This window comes from Gymnodraco acuticeps, unplaced genomic scaffold, assembly GCF_902827175.1.
Source record: "Gymnodraco acuticeps unplaced genomic scaffold, fGymAcu1.1, whole genome shotgun sequence".
Classification (NCBI taxonomy): domain Eukaryota; kingdom Metazoa; phylum Chordata; class Actinopteri; order Perciformes; family Bathydraconidae; genus Gymnodraco; species Gymnodraco acuticeps.
The window spans coordinates 330797-348966 of NW_022992250.1; the positions used below are offsets into that span (position 1 = coordinate 330797).

Consider the following 18170-nt stretch of genomic DNA (forward strand, 5'->3'; position numbering starts at 1 on the left):
GCTCGTCCATTGAGGAAAGGGAGGACCATCCTCCCTAAAATTTCAGAGAAAAATAAACTTTGAAGAGAACAATAAATAGGCTACACCTCAATTTAAAAGATAAGTCTGTTAAAATACAGATAATAGCCCTGGCTTTGGGACTGAAATGGGGCTAGAGAGGACGAGCCTCCCTTTGGGCGGGTCTAGCCAGAGGCTCTGGATTGGGCGCCTATATCATCAGTGAACCAATCAGCGGATCTGACTGCGCATCAGAGTGTTGATGGAGGGTTATCAGCGATATCAGAGTTTTTTCTGAACCGGGGAACAGGGGCGCTGCGCCCTCTTACCAAAATCAATTCCTTGAATTAGGCTTTGATTATGTTCTGGCCCGCCATCTTGCGGCTCAGCAAAAAATTGGCCCAAGGCCACGCTTACTTGCCTACCCCTGCCGTAGCAGAAAAAAACAACAAGGTAATGTACCCAAACAACCACAGAACTTCCTGATACTGGATGTTCAGACAAGATAATGGCAAACAAACAAAACATCTCATATCATTCTTTAATATAGTCACCAAAACAACCCCTCCTTATCCTCATCATCTACATGACTCTTAAGAGGATATGATGATGGTGGCATCACTTTTTATAGGTTACGTACATGTTTATGAGGTTAAAAATCAAAATAACTTTCAAGCTCCATGGTGCAGTTGAAGTCAAATGCTTTCACAAATCTAGTGACATCAATTGTTATTATTCTCAGTTATTATAAGTGTAAGGTGATAAGATGGTTATCCAGTTTTTGCTTCAGGCAGATAACAGTGAGGCTCCTTGTTCAAGGGAAAACGTCCCTTCTGCAACCTTTTCCTTTTCTTCTGTGTTTGTGAGTTTATAGGGTGTCTTCTTACAACATCTAGGGTTAATAAAGAAAACATTGATTCAGATGCAGTAATGGTTCACAGATACTGAACAGTGCTGTTGAGGCCTGAATGCACTGAGTGAATTATCACATAATGTAATGTGTTGAGTCAGTGTGACTGGCTAGAGATGCAATTTAGTTTATAATTAAACTGGATACGTGCAGTTAAGTCAAGCACTGTTAATCACTGACAGACACTTAATGACTATGTGACACAAATAAAAAATATCATTACAAAAAACACAATCACTGCCAAGATGTTTGTTTATTTAAATCAATCTGAATGTCCATTTTAATAAGACTAATTTGCTAAGTCTGAGCAATATAATTATAACTATAATATCTATATCAGTGGTTCTCAACTGGTGGGTCGCGACCCAAAAGTGGGTCGCGGACCCGTTTAGAGTGGGTCGCGGATGTGTGAGTGAAGAAAAAATTGGATTTCTTTTTTTTTTGGGGGAAAAGTCAAACTTTTATTTTGAAGGACCGATTTTCTAACGCTGTGCATGCAGTCGGAGTTGGACTGGAAGTACCGGAGACCATAAACGGTTTTGAAAACTTCTGTCACATAGTGATCATCTTCTCAATAAAATATCTTTGCTGATGTTTTTTCGAGTCTTCTGGCCAATCAGAATCAAGATTGTTGCCGGAAGTCCCCACGGAGAATAACTTTGCGGTAGAACTCTTTTTTATACATCCATGGTTACAACTTCAGATAGAAATGAACACATAATGACATATGACCCCCGGTTTGATGACTGACAGGTCACAGAACAATGGGAGCTATCTACCCTTACCCACAATCTCCTCTTTACTCTTCTCGCAGCAAGATGTCAGAACAAAGTGAAAAACAAACAATGGCATAAAATATTATTAATATGTCGGGTAGTAATAGATTTATTTATTTTCTTCTCAGTGTACCAGAATGCATAGTTTATGTTAGTATTTCTAAAAATCTCCTGGGGGAGAATCCCCCCAGACCCCCCTACTGGGGTTGGGTTTTCAGCATGCGTGCCTTTTTATATAGTTCAGCTTTGATTCCATCATCTCATTAAACCTTTTTTAAAAGCATACTTTAGTTCTGTGAAGGGATATAATATTGTATGCTGAAAAGCGTATATATTACAGCACGATTTTTTGTTGAATAGATTTGAGTGCTTCAAAATGTTGGGTCGCGATGTATTGACCAAGTAAAAAGTGGGTCCCGAGGCCTGACCAGTTGAGAACCACTGATCTATATTATTTGGAAATACATATATTTGCCTTCTGGTATTGATCTTCTCATCAGACTGTCAGAAAATAAAGAAGCGTATTTCATAAAATGATTATTCATGTTAAGCTGGCTTTGCTATAGTGTGCTGTTTGCCTTCATCTGGTTACACATAATTATGGCTGTGGTGAGTATATCATTTTTAGTTTCTGTAATAAATGTCCCTGGTGGGTTGAAGCCGAGTGCAGGAATATAGCAGGGACAATTATAATTTTGCTAGAATACAGACCTAGACTATTCTGCCTTTTTTATTTTTTATAAAAGCAATTGATAACGTGAAAAGATCATTCTTGAAGGCACTAGAAAAGGAAATTACCAAGTGGAAGTTATATGGTGGCAATATAAGGACATATCCTAGGCCGCTTTTTTATAATGTTAGCAATCAACTTTTAATCCAACTTAATATGTTAATATATAATCGTCTTTATTATGAATATGATGAATTGTAATTTATTTATATTTGTAGAAAATTGGTTATTTGGACTGTTTTTATTATTTATTTATGGGGGCCATATTTTTTTGTTTTTATTTTCTGTCTTTCATTCACATACAAATATATATTTCAGATTTAAAGCATACAGTTAGCCATGTTTCTTTCTTTTGATTTACTTGTAATGCCTGTAGACAAATGAGTTTTGAGCCAAGTACATATTTGCTTTTTAAAAAAAAAAATTCGAAAACCAAATCCAGTAAATGTTTATGTTAATTGTAATTAAAATACAAATGATTATGTTTAATAAATAATATCAATGATTTCTGGGAGATTTGGTGACAGGAAGGTGCAGTTTTACCCGGGGAAGTGTTGCATGTGACTGATGGTGTCAGGCAGAGGCATTCCATAGCTCTCGGGCAGCAGGAGGCTCAGCAACCCCGACGCAACTGTAATGCTTCCCATCAGGATGTAAGGCAGTGAAACGGAATAGCTTCCTGTGGCAGCACATCAAAGGAGGAGACAGTGAAAAACAACCATGGCCACAGCAATTAAAAACAACAAAAAGACAAAAGGTATAGAGACTGTAAGGATTTGATGTGGCTGCATCAGTACTTTAAATCAAATCCAATACATCTTTAAATAGAAGCCTCTAAATTTGAAGTGAAAGAGTTAGTCTATCCGATGTGGTTGCTAATCAAGCCTGCTTTTAGATTCTTTGTTCTTGTGACTTTTGTTCTGTTTTGTTTCAGTGGAGGCACCAGCTTGTTCTAACAAGAGGTCAGTTGGGTAAGAAACAGCTTTGTGCATCCAAATAATGATATGCTTGGGAAAATGTAAAAAGTGTAAAATAAGGCAAAGGTGAGAGCATCCTTACTTAAGTAAATGAAGTATGGGGCAATGATGCTGCCTATTCTGGAGGCCATGGAGCAGGCCCCAAAGGCCGTATTCCTCAACACTGTTGGGTAGAGTTCAGCTGTGTATGCGTATACAATAGCAAATGCTGTCGTCACCGCACACTTCCCCATCATCTCCAGTGTTATGGAGAGATAAACCAGGTCTAGAGCGGGTAAAGCATTCAGAGGGTTACATTGTAAGTTGAGTTATATAAAATGCAAATTCAATTATCCGCAATTATGTTTGCTTGCAATTGAGAAATCAGACACATTTTACATCTAAAAATACTATATAATGAGTGAACCTACATAGACAAACAAATGGCAAAAGGCACAAATCTTTGTTAATCTACTGTGAAAATGCTTCCTCTAAGGTGTATACTTGCTGGCATGAGCTGTACGAAGAGTAGAAACACTCCTCCCATGAAGAGGGTTGATGAGAGACTCAGTCGTCTGGACCACCAGCGAAACATTACCCAAGACAAAGTGTAGGCTGGTATCTCAACCAAAGCCGACACGAAACAGTTGAAGTAAGCGTTACCGTGAAGGTTTGCCGTGTTCAGGGAAAGAGCAAAGTAAGCAATGGTCAAGGTGTTCCTGTGGGGATGCATTTTAAACATTAATATCAATTTAGAATACGTTTTTAGTTAGTAGATCTCAGGCATGACACAACAGCGTAGTCAGAAAACAAATTAAACTCATATTATTGTTGTTCCTTTTCTAGAAACTCTCATCTAGTGTTTCACAAATGTCCCACAGCAAATTGCGGCCACTAAATATTACCAATCCATTCCCAGCTTTGATTTATTTTTCAAACGTAATTACAATGGCCCTTATAAGCCACTTGAGGTGTGATACAGTCTATGGTGATGACTGATACAAAAACTGAAATGTTAGTGTTTCTTTCAGAAAGAATGTCCATGCAGCTTGTAACTTATCAACCTGCTATGACGAAGGATATGGAGATTACGACTTATTTCCCGTCAGACTAAGTTAAACTGTTTCTAAATCAAACTGCATCAGTTTTCAGTAAGGAAGTGAGCACAGGATTAATACAGGCATACTGTGCAGTTATGAAACCTGATTTTGATCTGAGTTGCAGGCTTCACAGCACCTGACAGGTCATTATTTGTTGTTAGTTCAATGGACTGTCATTGGGCCTGAACAGTGTGCGTATGTGCGTTTGGAACAGCGTGTGTTCAGTATATGTCTGCGTGTGTGTATTTGTGCATGCAGGGTCACTGTACTGAATGTGGGGGTCAGCAGGGACTCACCAGACCAGCCACAGCGTGAGGGAGATCCAGCGGATGTTTGGGGAACGGAGCAGGTCACAGATGTTGAGGGCCTTACTCGTCTCGCATTGAAGTTCTTTCTGTGGGGCAGCAGAGCCCTCAGAATAACAAACACTTAGCAAGCAGAGCCATCACTCTAGAAATAATTTCATTAGAGAGATGCTTGTGTATGAATGGCCACTTGCTGAGTGACCACATGCATGTGCACGTGTTCACACATGTAGTACCCAAATGTCTGGATCAGGATTAAAGGCAAAAGTTCAATGTGCAATGAAGACTGGGGGGGGGGATTCTTGTAGTAATTAGGAGTAGAGGTAAAGGAAACAGATTTCTCCAGTTTATGTTTAAATTGTAACCTGTCTTATTTGTTATCTCCCCTTAGTCATAATTCTCAAAAAATACAAATCAAATAGGTAGTGTGATCATATTAATGTGAGTGTTGTAGTTTTGACAGTTTTTTCTTAGGTTGTCCAGTTCCTAAATTGTTGATAATTCACAACCCAACACCACATCTTTTGAATACATTTTTAAGTAAAAAAGTACTAAGTAAAAAAATATGATACTGGCTTATCATATTAGGAAAATGCCCTGTGCCCAGTTTTTATACATTTACATGAACAGTTTTTTTTCAGTGAGATCTCACCTGCAAAGGACTAAAGATGACCGGCGGTGGCTTGATTTTGTTCTTTTTAGCAGCATCTCTCACTATGGCCTCTGCCTCCTCCACTCTGCCCCGAGACAGCAGCCAGCGAGGAGACTCTGGGATGAACCTGCCTCAGTACACAACAGAGAGAGAGACAGATATTGAATCCCCCAGAAGAGAGAAATTATTACTGTACGGTAAAGGTATTTTATTTTACCTTATTCCGAGTCCTTTGACTGCTCAAATGATCCTCCATAAAAGTAAAACATACCTAACAAAGCCTTGATAAAGTTGAAAAAGGCTGATGCTGTTGCAATGATGTTACTGTTATTACATTGTGAATATAGTGACCATATATATGTATGACACTTTTTCTTAAATGTATACCTAATCCGACAATTATGCATGCATTTTAATATGATAGAGTAGATCCAAAAAATACATTAAAAAGTAATTGTCATAATGTCATAGTCACAAGTTTAATGTCACAACACCACAGCCCTATAACATTTATATTTTACTATCAAAGAAGGACTGTATTTATTATGTTTATCAACTACGTGATTAATTGGGACATTTTTTCAGCTTTAAAAAAACAATCTGTTTAGCTTTTGACAGGAACTATGTTGATTAATTGATTGACCTTCATGAACGTAATACTTAAAGCAACGCTGTACACTATACACCACTCAACACTGTAGAAAATAAAACACTTGAAATGAAACACAGCCAGAGATAAAATCAACTAGAAAAATAAGAACCCTACACATTCAAGCAAACACACCTACCTACCACCAGAGAGGCACATAGAGGAAGCCAGGCAGGGTGAGGCCTAAGAGAAGCATCCTCCAGTCTCTCAAGAAGTAGGCTAACAGTGGCAGGAACATGTAGCCTGCAGCAAAGAAAATACTCACACCTGCGGTGGAATAAATTGTCCGAACTTTTGGGCTCAATATCTCTGTCCCTGAAGCACAGGAGAAAAGGGGGGAGATTTAAAGCACAGGCAATGAATGACAAATTATTTTTCATGGACAAGTTAGCAACTAAATACTGTACAGCTGAAATCATCGAATAGAGACAAACAAAAGTACCTAGCACAAACGCAGCCACATAATTAGAGATGTGTCCCATCCCGACAATAAAGAACAGGGCGCAGAACACGGGCCAGGATGGAGCGAAGACCATGATGAATGTGAACACTGTCTGGACTGCCATGGTTACAAACAACACTATTTTTCTCCCATACCTAAAAATGATACAAAGCACACGTAAATGACCATGCAAGTAGATGCAAAGGTCAACCAATGGAACTCTCAAATGTACTAGTATGATTCACTGAAGTCGACAAAACACTGACAAATCCAGTAAGTACAATACAGTAGTGTAAATTGTTTACCAGAGTTTGCATAGCTGTTGAAGTTAACCATTGTGTTATGTTCACATTTCGCACCCTTTGGTAATGTTCGGGTCAAATTGAACTGGGACATATTTCAGGGTTTAAAAAAAATACAGAACTAAATTCAACATGCACAATTCCTTATATATATTGTCTTTAACTCATTCCCCAACAATATAAATGAAATATATGATTAGTTTTTGAAAATACTCTTTGCTGGATCAAATGTAACAATGGAAGTGTCCATTGTTTTTTGTGATAAAAATTAAATTTATGTTAAAAAAAATACACTGTAATAAAAACTTGTCAAGATCTGTCTGTGTTTTGTCTTGTCTTTTTCTGTCTTTGGTTTCCTGTTTTGTTTTGAAAAGTGTTCACCTCCTGTTTTGCCTGTTGCTTTCTGTCTGTTTTCCCTCCCTGATTACCCGATTGTGTTCACCTGGTGCCCCTGTGTTTTCTCCTCCCTCCTCACCTGTCTCTTGTTTGTTTGATTAGTCATGTGTGCATTTAGGTTCTGTGGTTTCTGTTAGTCTGTGTTAGTTCCTTGTTGTAGTTTGACGTTGTTCACGGGGAAGAGTTCTGTTTTGTCTCATATTTGCCTTGGAATAAAGGTGTATTTTCTGTTAATCTGCATTTGGGTCCTGCTTGCTTCGCTCATCCCTGACAGAAGGAACTAACCCAGAAATGGGCCCAGCAGATCCGTTCGAGCTGGAATTATTGCATTTTTCCTTTTGTTTGGCTAACTGCTCGGATCGATGGAAGAGAGCACCCCGAGTTCAGCAGCGAGAGGCTGTGTTGTCGGAGGCGCGCCAGATGGCTAGAGAGAAACCAGGTTTGGTGAAGTTCTTACCTGGCTGGATTTCAAAGATCCTCCCGGTGTGTGATTCCCGGTCTGCTAGCCCCAGGCATGCTAGCTCCTTGTCTCCCAATTCCCAACCTGGTACCATACGCCTCGGTGGCTTCCGTCTGAAGTCAACCCATGCTTCTGCCCCAGTTCCTGTTCCTGTCCAGGAGTCGTATTCTGGAACTCGTCTGGCTTATGGAGGTCCACGGAGTATTCAGGTGGCTGCTAAGAGAAGGAGTCGCAAGGCCAAGCTAGCAGCCCGAGCCCCAAGAGCCATGGTTCCAGCCCCAGTCCTTGCCCCAGCAACCATGGTTCCATCCCTGGTTCAGGCCCCAGAAGCCATGGTTCCGGCAACAGAACTGGCCGACACAGCCATGGTTCCGGCCTCAGTTCCGGCCCCAGCAGCCATGGTTCCGGCTTCAGTACCTGCCCCAGAAGCCATGGGCCTGACTCCAGTTTCGGCTACAGGGCTGGCTCCCCAGCCGACGCCAGCTCCCCGAGTCTTGTCGGTGTACCGCCCGACTCCAGCACCTCGTCTCCTGCTGGCTCTCCAGCCGATGCCAGTTCCCCGAGTCCTGTCGGCGTACCGGCCGACTCCAGCACCTCGTCTCCTGCTGGCTCCCCAGCCGACGCCAGCTCCCCGAGTCTTGTCGGCGTACCGGCCGACTCCAGCACCTCGTCTCCTGCTGGCTCTCCAGCCGACGCCAGCTCCCTGTGTCCTGTCGGCGTACCGACCGAAGCAAGTCACCTCTCAAGTCCCCTCTCAAGTTTCCTCTCTAGTCTCCTCTCGAGTTCCCTCTCAAGTTCCCTCTCAAGTCCCCTCTCAGGTCCCATCTCGAGTCTATTCTCGAGTCCTCTCTCAAGTTCCCTCTCAAGTCCCCTCTCAAGTCTCCTCTCAAGTTCCTACCCGAGTCCCCTCTCAAGTTTCCTCTCTAGTCTCCTCTCGAGTTCCCTCTCAAGTCCCCTCTCCGGTCCCATCTCGAGTCTCTTCTCGAGTCCTCTCTCAAGTCTCCTCTCAAGTTCCTACCCGAGTCCCCTCTCAAGTTTCCTCTCTAGTCTCCTCTCGAGTTCCCTCTCGAGTCCCCTCTTGTTCCTTCTCAGGTCCCGTTTCGAGTCTCCTCTCAAGTTCCCTCTCAAGTCTCCTCTCGAGTTCCCTCTCAGGTCCCCTCTCGAGTCCCCTCTTGAGTCCCCTCTCAAGACACTTCTCAAGTCCCCTCTCGAGTCCCCTCTCAAGTCTCCTCTCGAGTTCCCTCTCGAGTTCCCTATCGAGTCCCCTCTCAAGTCACCTCTCGAGTCTCCGTTCAAGTTCCCTCTCGAGATCCCTTTCAAGTCACCTCTCAAGTCAACTCTCAAGTTTCCTCTCGAGTTCCCTCTCAACCCCTTTCTCGAGTTCCCACTCAAGTCCCTATTCAAGTGCCGTTGGACGTTCCGCTGGGGGTCCTGCCAACCCTATGTCCTGTGCCGTTGGAGGTCCCGCAGACTACTCTTCTGCCGGGGGTCCTGCCAACCCCATGTCCTGAGCCATTGGAGGTCCCGCAGACTGCTCTTCTGCCGGGAGTCCTGCCAACCCCATGTCCTGCGCCGTTGGAGGTCCCGCAGACTACTCTTCTGCCGGGGGTCCTGCCAACCCCATGTCCTGTGCCGTTGGAGGTCCCGCAGACTGCTCTTCTGCCGGGGGTCCTGCCAACCCTATGTCCTTTGCCGTTGGAGGTTCCGCTGGGGGTCCTGCCAACCCTATGTCCTGTCCCGTTGGTTGTCCCGCCGACTACTCTCCTGCCGGGGGTCCTGCCAACTCCATGTCCTGTCCCGTTGGGGATCCCGCCGACTACTCTCCTGCCGGGGGTCCTGCCAACCCTATGTCCTGTCCCGTTGGGGGTCCCGCCGACTACTCTTCTGTCGGGGGTCCTGCCAATCCTATGTCCTGTGCCGTTGGAGGTTCCGCCGGGGGTTCTGCCAACCCTTTGTCCTGTCCCGTTGGGGGTCCCGCCGACTACTCTCCCGACGGGGGTCCTGCCAACCCTATGTCCTGTCCCGTTGGGGGTCCCGCCGACTACTCTCCTGCCAACCCTATGTCCTGTCCCGTTGGTTGTCCCGCCGACTACTCTCCTGCCAGGGGTCCTGCCAACTCCATGTCCTGTCCCGTTGGGGGTCCCGCCGACTACTCTCCTGCCGGGGGTCCTGCCAACCCTATGTCCTGTCCCGTTGGGGGTCCCGCCAACTACTCTTCTGTCGGGGGTCCTGCCAATCCTATGTCCTGTGCCGTTGGAGGTTCCGCCGGGGGTCCTGCCAACCCTTTGTCCTCTCCCGTTGGGGGTCCCGCCGACTACTCTCCTGCCAGGGGTCCTGCCAACCCTATGTCCTGTCCCGTTGGGGGTCCTGCCAACCCTATGTCCTGTCCCGTTGGGGGTCCCGCCGACTACTCTCCTGCCGGGGGTCCTGCCAACCCTATGTCCTGTCCCGTTGGGGGTCCCGCCAACTACTCTTCTGTCGGGGGTCCTGCCAATCCTATGTCCTGTGCCGTTGGAGGTTCCGCCGGGGGTCCTGCCAACCCTTTGTCCTCTCCCGTTGGTTGTCCCGCCGACTACTCTCCTGCCGGGGGTCCTGCCAACTCCATGTCCTGTCCCGTTGGGGATCCCGCCGACTACTCTCCTGCCGGGGGTCCTGCCAACCCTATGTCCTGTCCCGTTGGGGGTCCCGCCGACTACTCTTCTGTCGGGGGTCCTGCCAATCCTATGTCCTGTGCCGTTGGAGGTTCCGCCGGGGGTTCTGCCAACCCTTTGTCCTGTCCCGTTGGGGGTCCCGCCGACTACTCTCCCGACGGGGGTCCTGCCAACCCTATGTCCTGTCCCGTTGGGGGTCCCGCCGACTACTCTCCTGCCAACCCTATGTCCTGTCCCGTTGGTTGTCCCGCCGACTACTCTCCTGCCAGGGGTCCAGCCAACTCCATGTCCTGTCCCGTTGGGGGTCCCGCCGACTACTCTCCTGCCGGGGGTCCTGCCAACCCTATGTCCTGTCCCGTTGGGGGTCCCGCCAACTACTCTTCTGTTGGGGGTCCTGCCAATCCTATGTCCTGTGCCGTTGGAGGTTCCGCCGGGGGTCCTGCCAACCCTTTGTCCTCTCCCGTTGGGGGTCCCGCCGACTACTCTCCTGCCAGGGGTCCTGCCAACCCTATGTCCTGTCCCGTTGGGGGTCCTGCCAACCCTATGTCCTGTCCCGTTGGGGGTCCCGCCGACTACTCTCCTGCCGGGGGTCCTGCCAACCCTATGTCCTGTCCCGTTGGGGGTCCCGCCGACTGCTCTTCTGCCGGGGGTCCTGCCAACCCTATGTCCTGTGCCGATGGAGATTCCGCTGGGGGTCCTGCCGGCTCCATGTCCAGTCCCGTTGGAGGTCTCGCCGACTACTCTCCTGCCGGGGGTCCTGCCAACCCTTTGTCCTGTCCCGTTGGGGGTCCCGCCGACTGCTCTTCTGCCGGGGGTCCTGCCAATCCTATGTCCTGTTCCTCTGGAGGTCCCACAGTCAACTCTTCTGCCGGGGGTCCTGCCAACCCCTTGTCCTGTTCCGTTTGAGGCCCCGCCATCACCTGTCTCGCCGGGGGTCCTGCCAACTCCTGGTCCTCTTCCGTGGGGGATCCTGCCTAAGCCTGTTCCACCGGCTCCGGTTCCTGTTCGGCTGACACCGGGTCCTGCCCGGCCTCCGGAGCTGTTTGGCCTTCGCCCCACCCTGAACTCTGCCTTGCCCCCGGGCCGTCCGCCCGAGTCCCCCTTTTTTAACTCTGCCTTGCCCCCGGGCCGTCCGCCCGAGTCCCCCTTTTTGAACTCTGCCTTGCCCCCTGGCCATCCGCCCGAGACCCCTTCCTTGAACTCTGCCTTGCCCCTGGGCCGTCCGCCCGAGACCCCTTCCGGGTCCTCCGCTGTCAGCCCAAGCCCGTCCTCCAGACCCCCTCCACCCACCCTGTTGGCCACAATAAGCGCTTACTTAGTGATTAACGTTTTGAAAAACTAAAGTTAATCTTTCACCACCTGTCAGAGAGCTGCCCCGAAACGAAGGAGCCAGTGAGAACACCACAGAAGAAGATGGAAAAAGTTAGCGGGTTCTTCCACCTGTCGTCACAGACCAGGTCCCACTGAAAACACACAGGCAGTTTTTAAGTCTTCACAAAAAGTAGCAATTTCTTATCAAAAAACGGTCTAAAAAGTACCACAGGAGTGCATTTGTATGTGTATGTGTATAATCATAACAATTATCATAGTTATATCAAAATAAACTTACTTTGCAGAAATTTGAAATGTTGGCTTTTTTAACAATTATAACCTAATGGCTTATTTATTTGTTATTACTGGAAATAAAAAGTGTTTTATTTATTATGTCCAAATATGCACCTAACGAGAGTGGAATTAGACACATCTTTGAAAATGTAATACATTATTTTTTTTGTTTCCAACGATTGATAACTTGGTGGCTGAACAATTAATGTTATATGTGAGGCAATTTCTTGTAGATGTTGAAAATATCTCTGAATCTATTGCAACATCAAGATGAAATGTAGTTTTTGCACTCAATTTAAAAACTCTAAATTACTAAGTAGGCTACTGTAGCCTACTTGAGTAAAATGTTGAGAATTTGTATGCTACGACTCGTACTTCTACTCCACTACAATTCAACAGTAAATATTGTAGACTACATTTATTTAATACTTTTAGTTACTACGCAGATTTTGATTAATAATGTGAAATATAATTTATAATTGAGTTACAATTGGAGTAAATACAATGCTACCTTGCAGTATACAGAGTAATTAACTAGCTGTAACTGTACCACTTTTGATAACACTTTAATGTATCAATAATTATAATCAAAACATATGATAAATATTATTCTGGGATGGGCTAATCTGCATAATGAGTATGGTATGGTATATTTTGAAGCTTATTATTTTGTACTTTTACTTCAGTTACATTTCAAATGAAGGAATGTTCTTATCCTACACACTCCGGTTCTTTCACTCAAGTACAAGATCTGAGAACCTTTGCCGCCTCTGCTTATAGCCTACTTCCTTTATGAATATCATATACATTCCTCATGCGTCATCTCAGTGTCAGCTGCATCCCAGAAGCGACGCAGACCTGTGCACAAACCTCCGTTATGATGGTAGAAATGTACACGCTTTGGTCATACTCCCACCCATCCAAACAGCTCTCAGTCGGCACATTAGACATGTTAACGTCGACCCCGGGCAGAAAGCCTCTGTCCGATAAACTCAGCACATCTCCCAGCCTGTATCTGGAGCACTTGCTGGGCACTAACGCGCCGCTGTTGCTGTCCAGCTCCAGCGGGATGCTGTGGTTCCTCCACGCCGCCGTCAGGTTCACGTTTGCGGGAATGACGCAGCGGTGGGACGGCGTGTCGCCGACGAAGACGATGAACATGCCGCTGAAACCGTTAGGGATGACGGTGAGACAGAGTAGGAAAAACACCTGCTGCTGGAAATGTCCCCATTCCCCGAGAAAGGCAGTTGCAACCTCATAGTCAGTCATGTTGTTTGTGTTGGCTTTTTGCTCCTTGCACACTGTGGAAGGATTTTGAAGTGGGCTTTTCAAAAGGAGTGGTTTTGTTACAGCTTCTAAACCATCCCACCCACTGTATTCAGTGTTGGCTGAGATGTTCCTAATTAACCGATATTGAGAACATTAACAGGACACATACAGTTCCTGGATAAAAAAAAGAGTTACACAATGAAACTACTGTATAGCCTACTGTCCACTTTGCACCAAATAAACATAAAATACGATCTACATCTATGTCAACATGTTAGCTTAGATTACGTTTGACAAAATATAGCTTTGTTCAGTTTAAACATAATAGCGTTTAGCTCTGTCTCAGAATTTATAACGATGACCTATTGACCTGAGTGTGTGTCTGCACCTTTACAGTCTATGACTCTATGGCCTGCACCTACTCCATATAGGGTGAGCGGTCATCTTGTATTTTTCCTCAGGGGTATTTTTATTGCTTATATCAAATCCGCTAAATGTGTCCCTGGAATTATAAATAATAAGATCGTATGTTGCATTGGTCTAATTAGAATTTGTATGAGATCATTTGGTCAATCACACTAAATCAGAAGCTCCAGTTGATCCATACAGGTGTATCAAAGAGCAAATATCAAATCTAGTAATTAATGATGATTTCCACTTTGTACTTGCCGCACAAGACTCTGCAGGAACCAGACAAAAGATCTGCACATATTTAATCTCCCAGCAACTGTAACTGTTCACATTTGATCTATCAGATACCTTTGTCTGGCATTTAAATCTCTGTTGGATTGAAATGTTGCACAGTAAAAATAGCTGGAAGCTTTTAATGAAGTATGCTGATCTTTAGTTTGATTCCTGATTTTTTTATTTGTTCCTGAAAAGTTTTAAAGATGTCAAGACAACTCTTTACCCTTTTTTCTCTATAATGGCATATATTTTTGTTTTTTTCCTTGTACGATGTGAGGGTCTAAGGATAGAGGGTGTCGTTTTTCTCATACTGATATTCTGAACAATCTGTGCTGTTGTATTTGCTGTAAAGTGTCTCTACTGTAGGCTATTTTTATTATATGTACAGCACTTTGGCTCGACCAAAAATCGTTTATAAATGTGATATAAATAAAACTTGATTTGATTTGATTTGATAAAGTCCAAATATAAAGCACGGTCCAATCCTTTGTTACAACTACTTTAAGGTACAGTATGTCCTCTGCTTTCCAAGAATAGCAGACCCGTTTGTCAAGGGTGTGACAATAACCTGAAACATTCTTGATCATGGTTAAACATTATCTCAAAAGCTGATTATATGTTACAATAAATATTCTGAGGAAAATTGTTTTGCCAACAGTAACACAATCCACCCACCAGTGGCTCACTAATTGACATGTTAAATCCCGTTTGTCAATTTTTGACACTGTGTGCTGATGGCACCATATACTCCTCTAACATGTCATGTGCAGCTTAATTCGACGCCACTGACACTTTTAAATTTGTATATATTTCTATTTTATATAAGACTGTTACAACCTCATGTTGAGAGAAGCTTTGAAAACCCCATGTTAACGATTACACACGCTTGTTTCCCCACTTTGTTACAAAATGGATGTTTTAATGTGTTTTAACTATAACATAGATATATGATTTACAGGTAGAGTGGTTTCTTAGTGTTACAGGGTCGTGCACAGACATTGATCGCGGACACTTTGGACTGACAGTGCTATATAGCGCCTGCCAGACAGAATAATTTGAACAGGTTGTATTCAGGGTGGGATTGACGTGCGTGTTTCTTGCTTGTTTCCTGACTCAGGAGGAAGCCCTGAATGGAGGGCAGGTTGGCGCCATTTCTTTGTGCAGTCCTCACTGTAAATTATAGTCTGTTCCCCATGCTGTTAAATGGCTGAACCAAACCAAACACTGATGCACAAGCATGGGAACATACCGCATGATTTTAGATTGAATTTGCATCAGTATAAAACAAGCATAATGCTGAAGTCCGGGCACATACACTGAACAAAAATATAAATGCAACACTTTTGTTTTTGCTCCCATTTTTCATGAGATGAACTCAAAGATCTAAAACATTTTCTATATACACAAAATAACCATTTATCTCAAATATTGTTCACAAATCTGAAAAAATCTGTGATAGTGAGCACTTCTCCTTTGCCGAGATAATCCATCCCACCTCACAGGTGTGGCATATCAAGATGCTGATTATTGCACAGGTGTGCCTTAGGCTGGCCACAATAAAAGGCCACTCTAAAATGTTCAGTTTTATCACACAGCACAATGCCACAGATGTCACAAGTTTTGAGGGAGCGTGCAATTGGAATGCTGACAGCAGGAATGTCCACCAGAGCTGTTGCCCGTGAATTGAATGTTCATTTCTCTACCATAAGCCGTCTCCAAAGGCGTTTCAGAGAATTTGGCATTACATCCAACCGGCCTCACAACCGCAGACCACGTGTAACCACACCAGCCCAGGACCTCCACATCCAGCATGTTCACCTCCAAGATCGTCTGAGACCAGCCACTCGGACAGCTGCTGCAACAATCGGTTTGCATAACCAAAGCATTTCTGCACAAACTGTCAGAAACCGTCTCAGGGAAGCTCATCTGCATGCTCGTCGTCCTCATCGGGGTCTCGACCTGACTCCGGTTCGTCGTAACCGACTTGAGTGGGCAAATGCTCACATTCGATGGCATCTGGCACGTTGGAGAGGTGTTCTCTTCACGGATGAATCTCGGTTTTCACTGTTCAGGGCAGATGGCAGACAGCGTGTGTGGCGTTGTGTGGGTGAGCGGTTTTCTGATGTCAATGTTGTGAATCGAGTGGCCCATGGTGGTGGTGGGGTTATGGTATGGGCAGGCGTATGTTATGGACGACGAACACAGGTGCATTTTATTGATGGCATTGTGAATGCACAGAGATACCGTGACGAGATCCTGAGGCCCATTGTTGTGCCATTCATCCACGACCATCACCTCATGTTGCAGCATGATAATGCACGGCCCCATGTTGCAAGGATCTGTACACAATTCCTGGAGGCTGAAAACATCCCAGTTCTTGCATGGCCAGCATACTCACCGGACATGTCACCCATTGAGCATGTTTGGGATGCTCTGGATCGGCGTATACGACAGCGTGTTCCAGTTCCTGCCAATATCCAGCAACTTCGCACAGCCATTGAAGAGGAGTGGACCAACATCCCACAGGCCACAATCAACAACCTGATCAACTCTATGCGAAGGAGATGTGTTGCACTGCGTGAGGCAAATGGTTGTCACACCAGATACTGACTGGTTTTCGGACCCCCCGAGACCCCCCCAATAAAGCAAAACTGCACGTTTCAGAGTGGCCTTTTATTGTGACCAGCCTGAGGCACACCTGTGCAATAATCATGCTGTCTAATCAGCATCTTGATATAACACACCTGTGAGGTGGGATGGATTATCTCGGCAAATGGTTATTTTGTGTATATAGAAAATGTTTTAGATCTTTGAGTTCATCTCATGAAAAATGGGAGCAAAAACAAAAGTGTTGCATTTATATTTGTGTTCAGTGTAATTAAATATTTTCCATCTCCTGAATAATTGACATAAGCACAACCAATTTCCCTCCTTTCAATTATACAGTGTGGTGGTCAGTTCGGAGGTCAGTCGCCTGTATTGGTAAGCTTTTTATCCCTAGAGAAACTGTTGTTGGGTTGTCACATGACTATCATAACTTAATTCATTTAATATTATCCACTTTAAAAACATGGTTTGGATGCAGTGACTAAAATTAGTAGCATGTGAGCTATTCACTTTTGGTTTACCTTTGGCAACCAATTATTTTCTTGCTTTTTGAGAGTAGATTATGTCTTCTGTCGACTTTTGAAGAGTCGTTAGTGAAAGCCATTAGGTGTCTTCACTGATTAAGGATGATTACATAATGTTGCATAAGTGTCCTGGCCTTGCAAATGGGGAGCAAACATTTGCATCCTTTAGCTCAGTTAAAACATGTCTGATTAGCTTCCTGAAAGCTAATGTGCTCATTAAATACAGGTAAACAAGGTAAAATGTCACTAATATTTCCTTTAAGCTACCTCAGTTAAATTAAAAATGATATGACAGTAAAACAAGAATACAGTTTAAAAGGGGAGTGATTTGTAAAATATCCATAAAGAAAAATAAAATCTGTTTACAGTTCTGTTTCATATGGGTGTTGAGATATGTATCCATATATTTTACTGTCATATAGTATTATAGTTTTATATTTAAAAGTTAAATACGTGCTAATGTGTGTACATTTCCGAAACAAATATGTGTGCAATGGATAAAGCTAGGTTTAAAGTGATTGTATTTTTAGGATGTTGGCATAAATCAGCATATAGATAAATCCTGAAAAACACTGTTCAAACTTTGGGATAATAAAAAGGAATACAAACTGGAACATGTAGTGTATATAAGTGTTACTGATGAGTATTAGAAACAAAAAATAGAAATACAAAATGGTCCTTTAATACAATATGAAATTTGCAAGACACAACATGTGGACACTGTAAAAAAACCTCATATCACGATGAAAATTCCCCAGTTTTAATTGGTTAGATATAATATTAAAGTCCTTTTTTTTTGGTATAACAAGTTTTCTAAAATGTTTTGTTTAAATGTGCTCATTAGCCACATCCTAATGCTTACATGTGTTGAATTTATAACAAAGTTAATTATAATAAAACCAAAATTTCGAAAAAAATGTAAAGTTTTTTTTTGCCGGTATGGTCACGCCTTAATAGTGTTACTCTGTGGCCTGAGGAGGAACAACTACAGTTATGTACAGTACACCAAAATACTAAATTAAGGAAATACACATGCCAATATCAGTGTTCACAATCAATAGGATTGCAATGATCATATTTTATGTAACAGACTTATGTGTACTATAAAACTTTGGAACTATTGATATATTTTTTGTAAATCATTTTGTCTTT

At 43.9% G+C, this 18170-nt stretch overlaps 1 protein-coding gene and 1 long non-coding RNA gene across 6 annotated transcripts; one reads left to right on the forward strand and one right to left on the reverse strand.

Moving 5' to 3' along the window:
• Nucleotides 1-467: 467 nt before the first annotated feature.
• LOC117540065 (solute carrier family 22 member 5-like) lies at nucleotides 468-13229 on the reverse strand. 5 transcript variants are annotated; one of them, XM_034206489.1, is made up of 10 exons: nucleotides 12802-13229; nucleotides 11686-11789; nucleotides 6518-6672; nucleotides 6219-6390; nucleotides 5427-5553; nucleotides 4766-4863; nucleotides 3874-4088; nucleotides 3473-3655; nucleotides 2957-3092; nucleotides 469-889 (listed from the first exon to the last, which is right to left on the reverse strand). In XM_034206489.1, exons 1-10 carry the CDS (start codon nucleotides 13198-13200, stop codon nucleotides 784-786), a joined length of 1695 nt encoding a protein of 564 aa, XP_034062380.1. In that variant the 5' UTR covers nucleotides 13201-13229; the 3' UTR covers nucleotides 469-783. The 5 variants fall into 5 exon arrangements, 4 of the variants coding, with proteins under 4 accessions (XP_034062379.1, XP_034062380.1, XP_034062382.1 ...); XM_034206488.1 differs by having other exon boundaries at nucleotides 468-889; nucleotides 6211-6672; XM_034206491.1 differs by lacking the exons at nucleotides 3473-3655; nucleotides 3874-4088 and having other exon boundaries at nucleotides 754-889.
• On the forward strand, nucleotides 3079-6365 carry LOC117540067. The gene is made up of 3 exons (XR_004568113.1): nucleotides 3079-3170; nucleotides 3348-3384; nucleotides 4728-6365. It is a non-coding gene; the product is annotated as an uncharacterized LOC117540067 (long non-coding RNA).
• Nucleotides 13230-18170: the final 4941 nt, after the last annotated feature.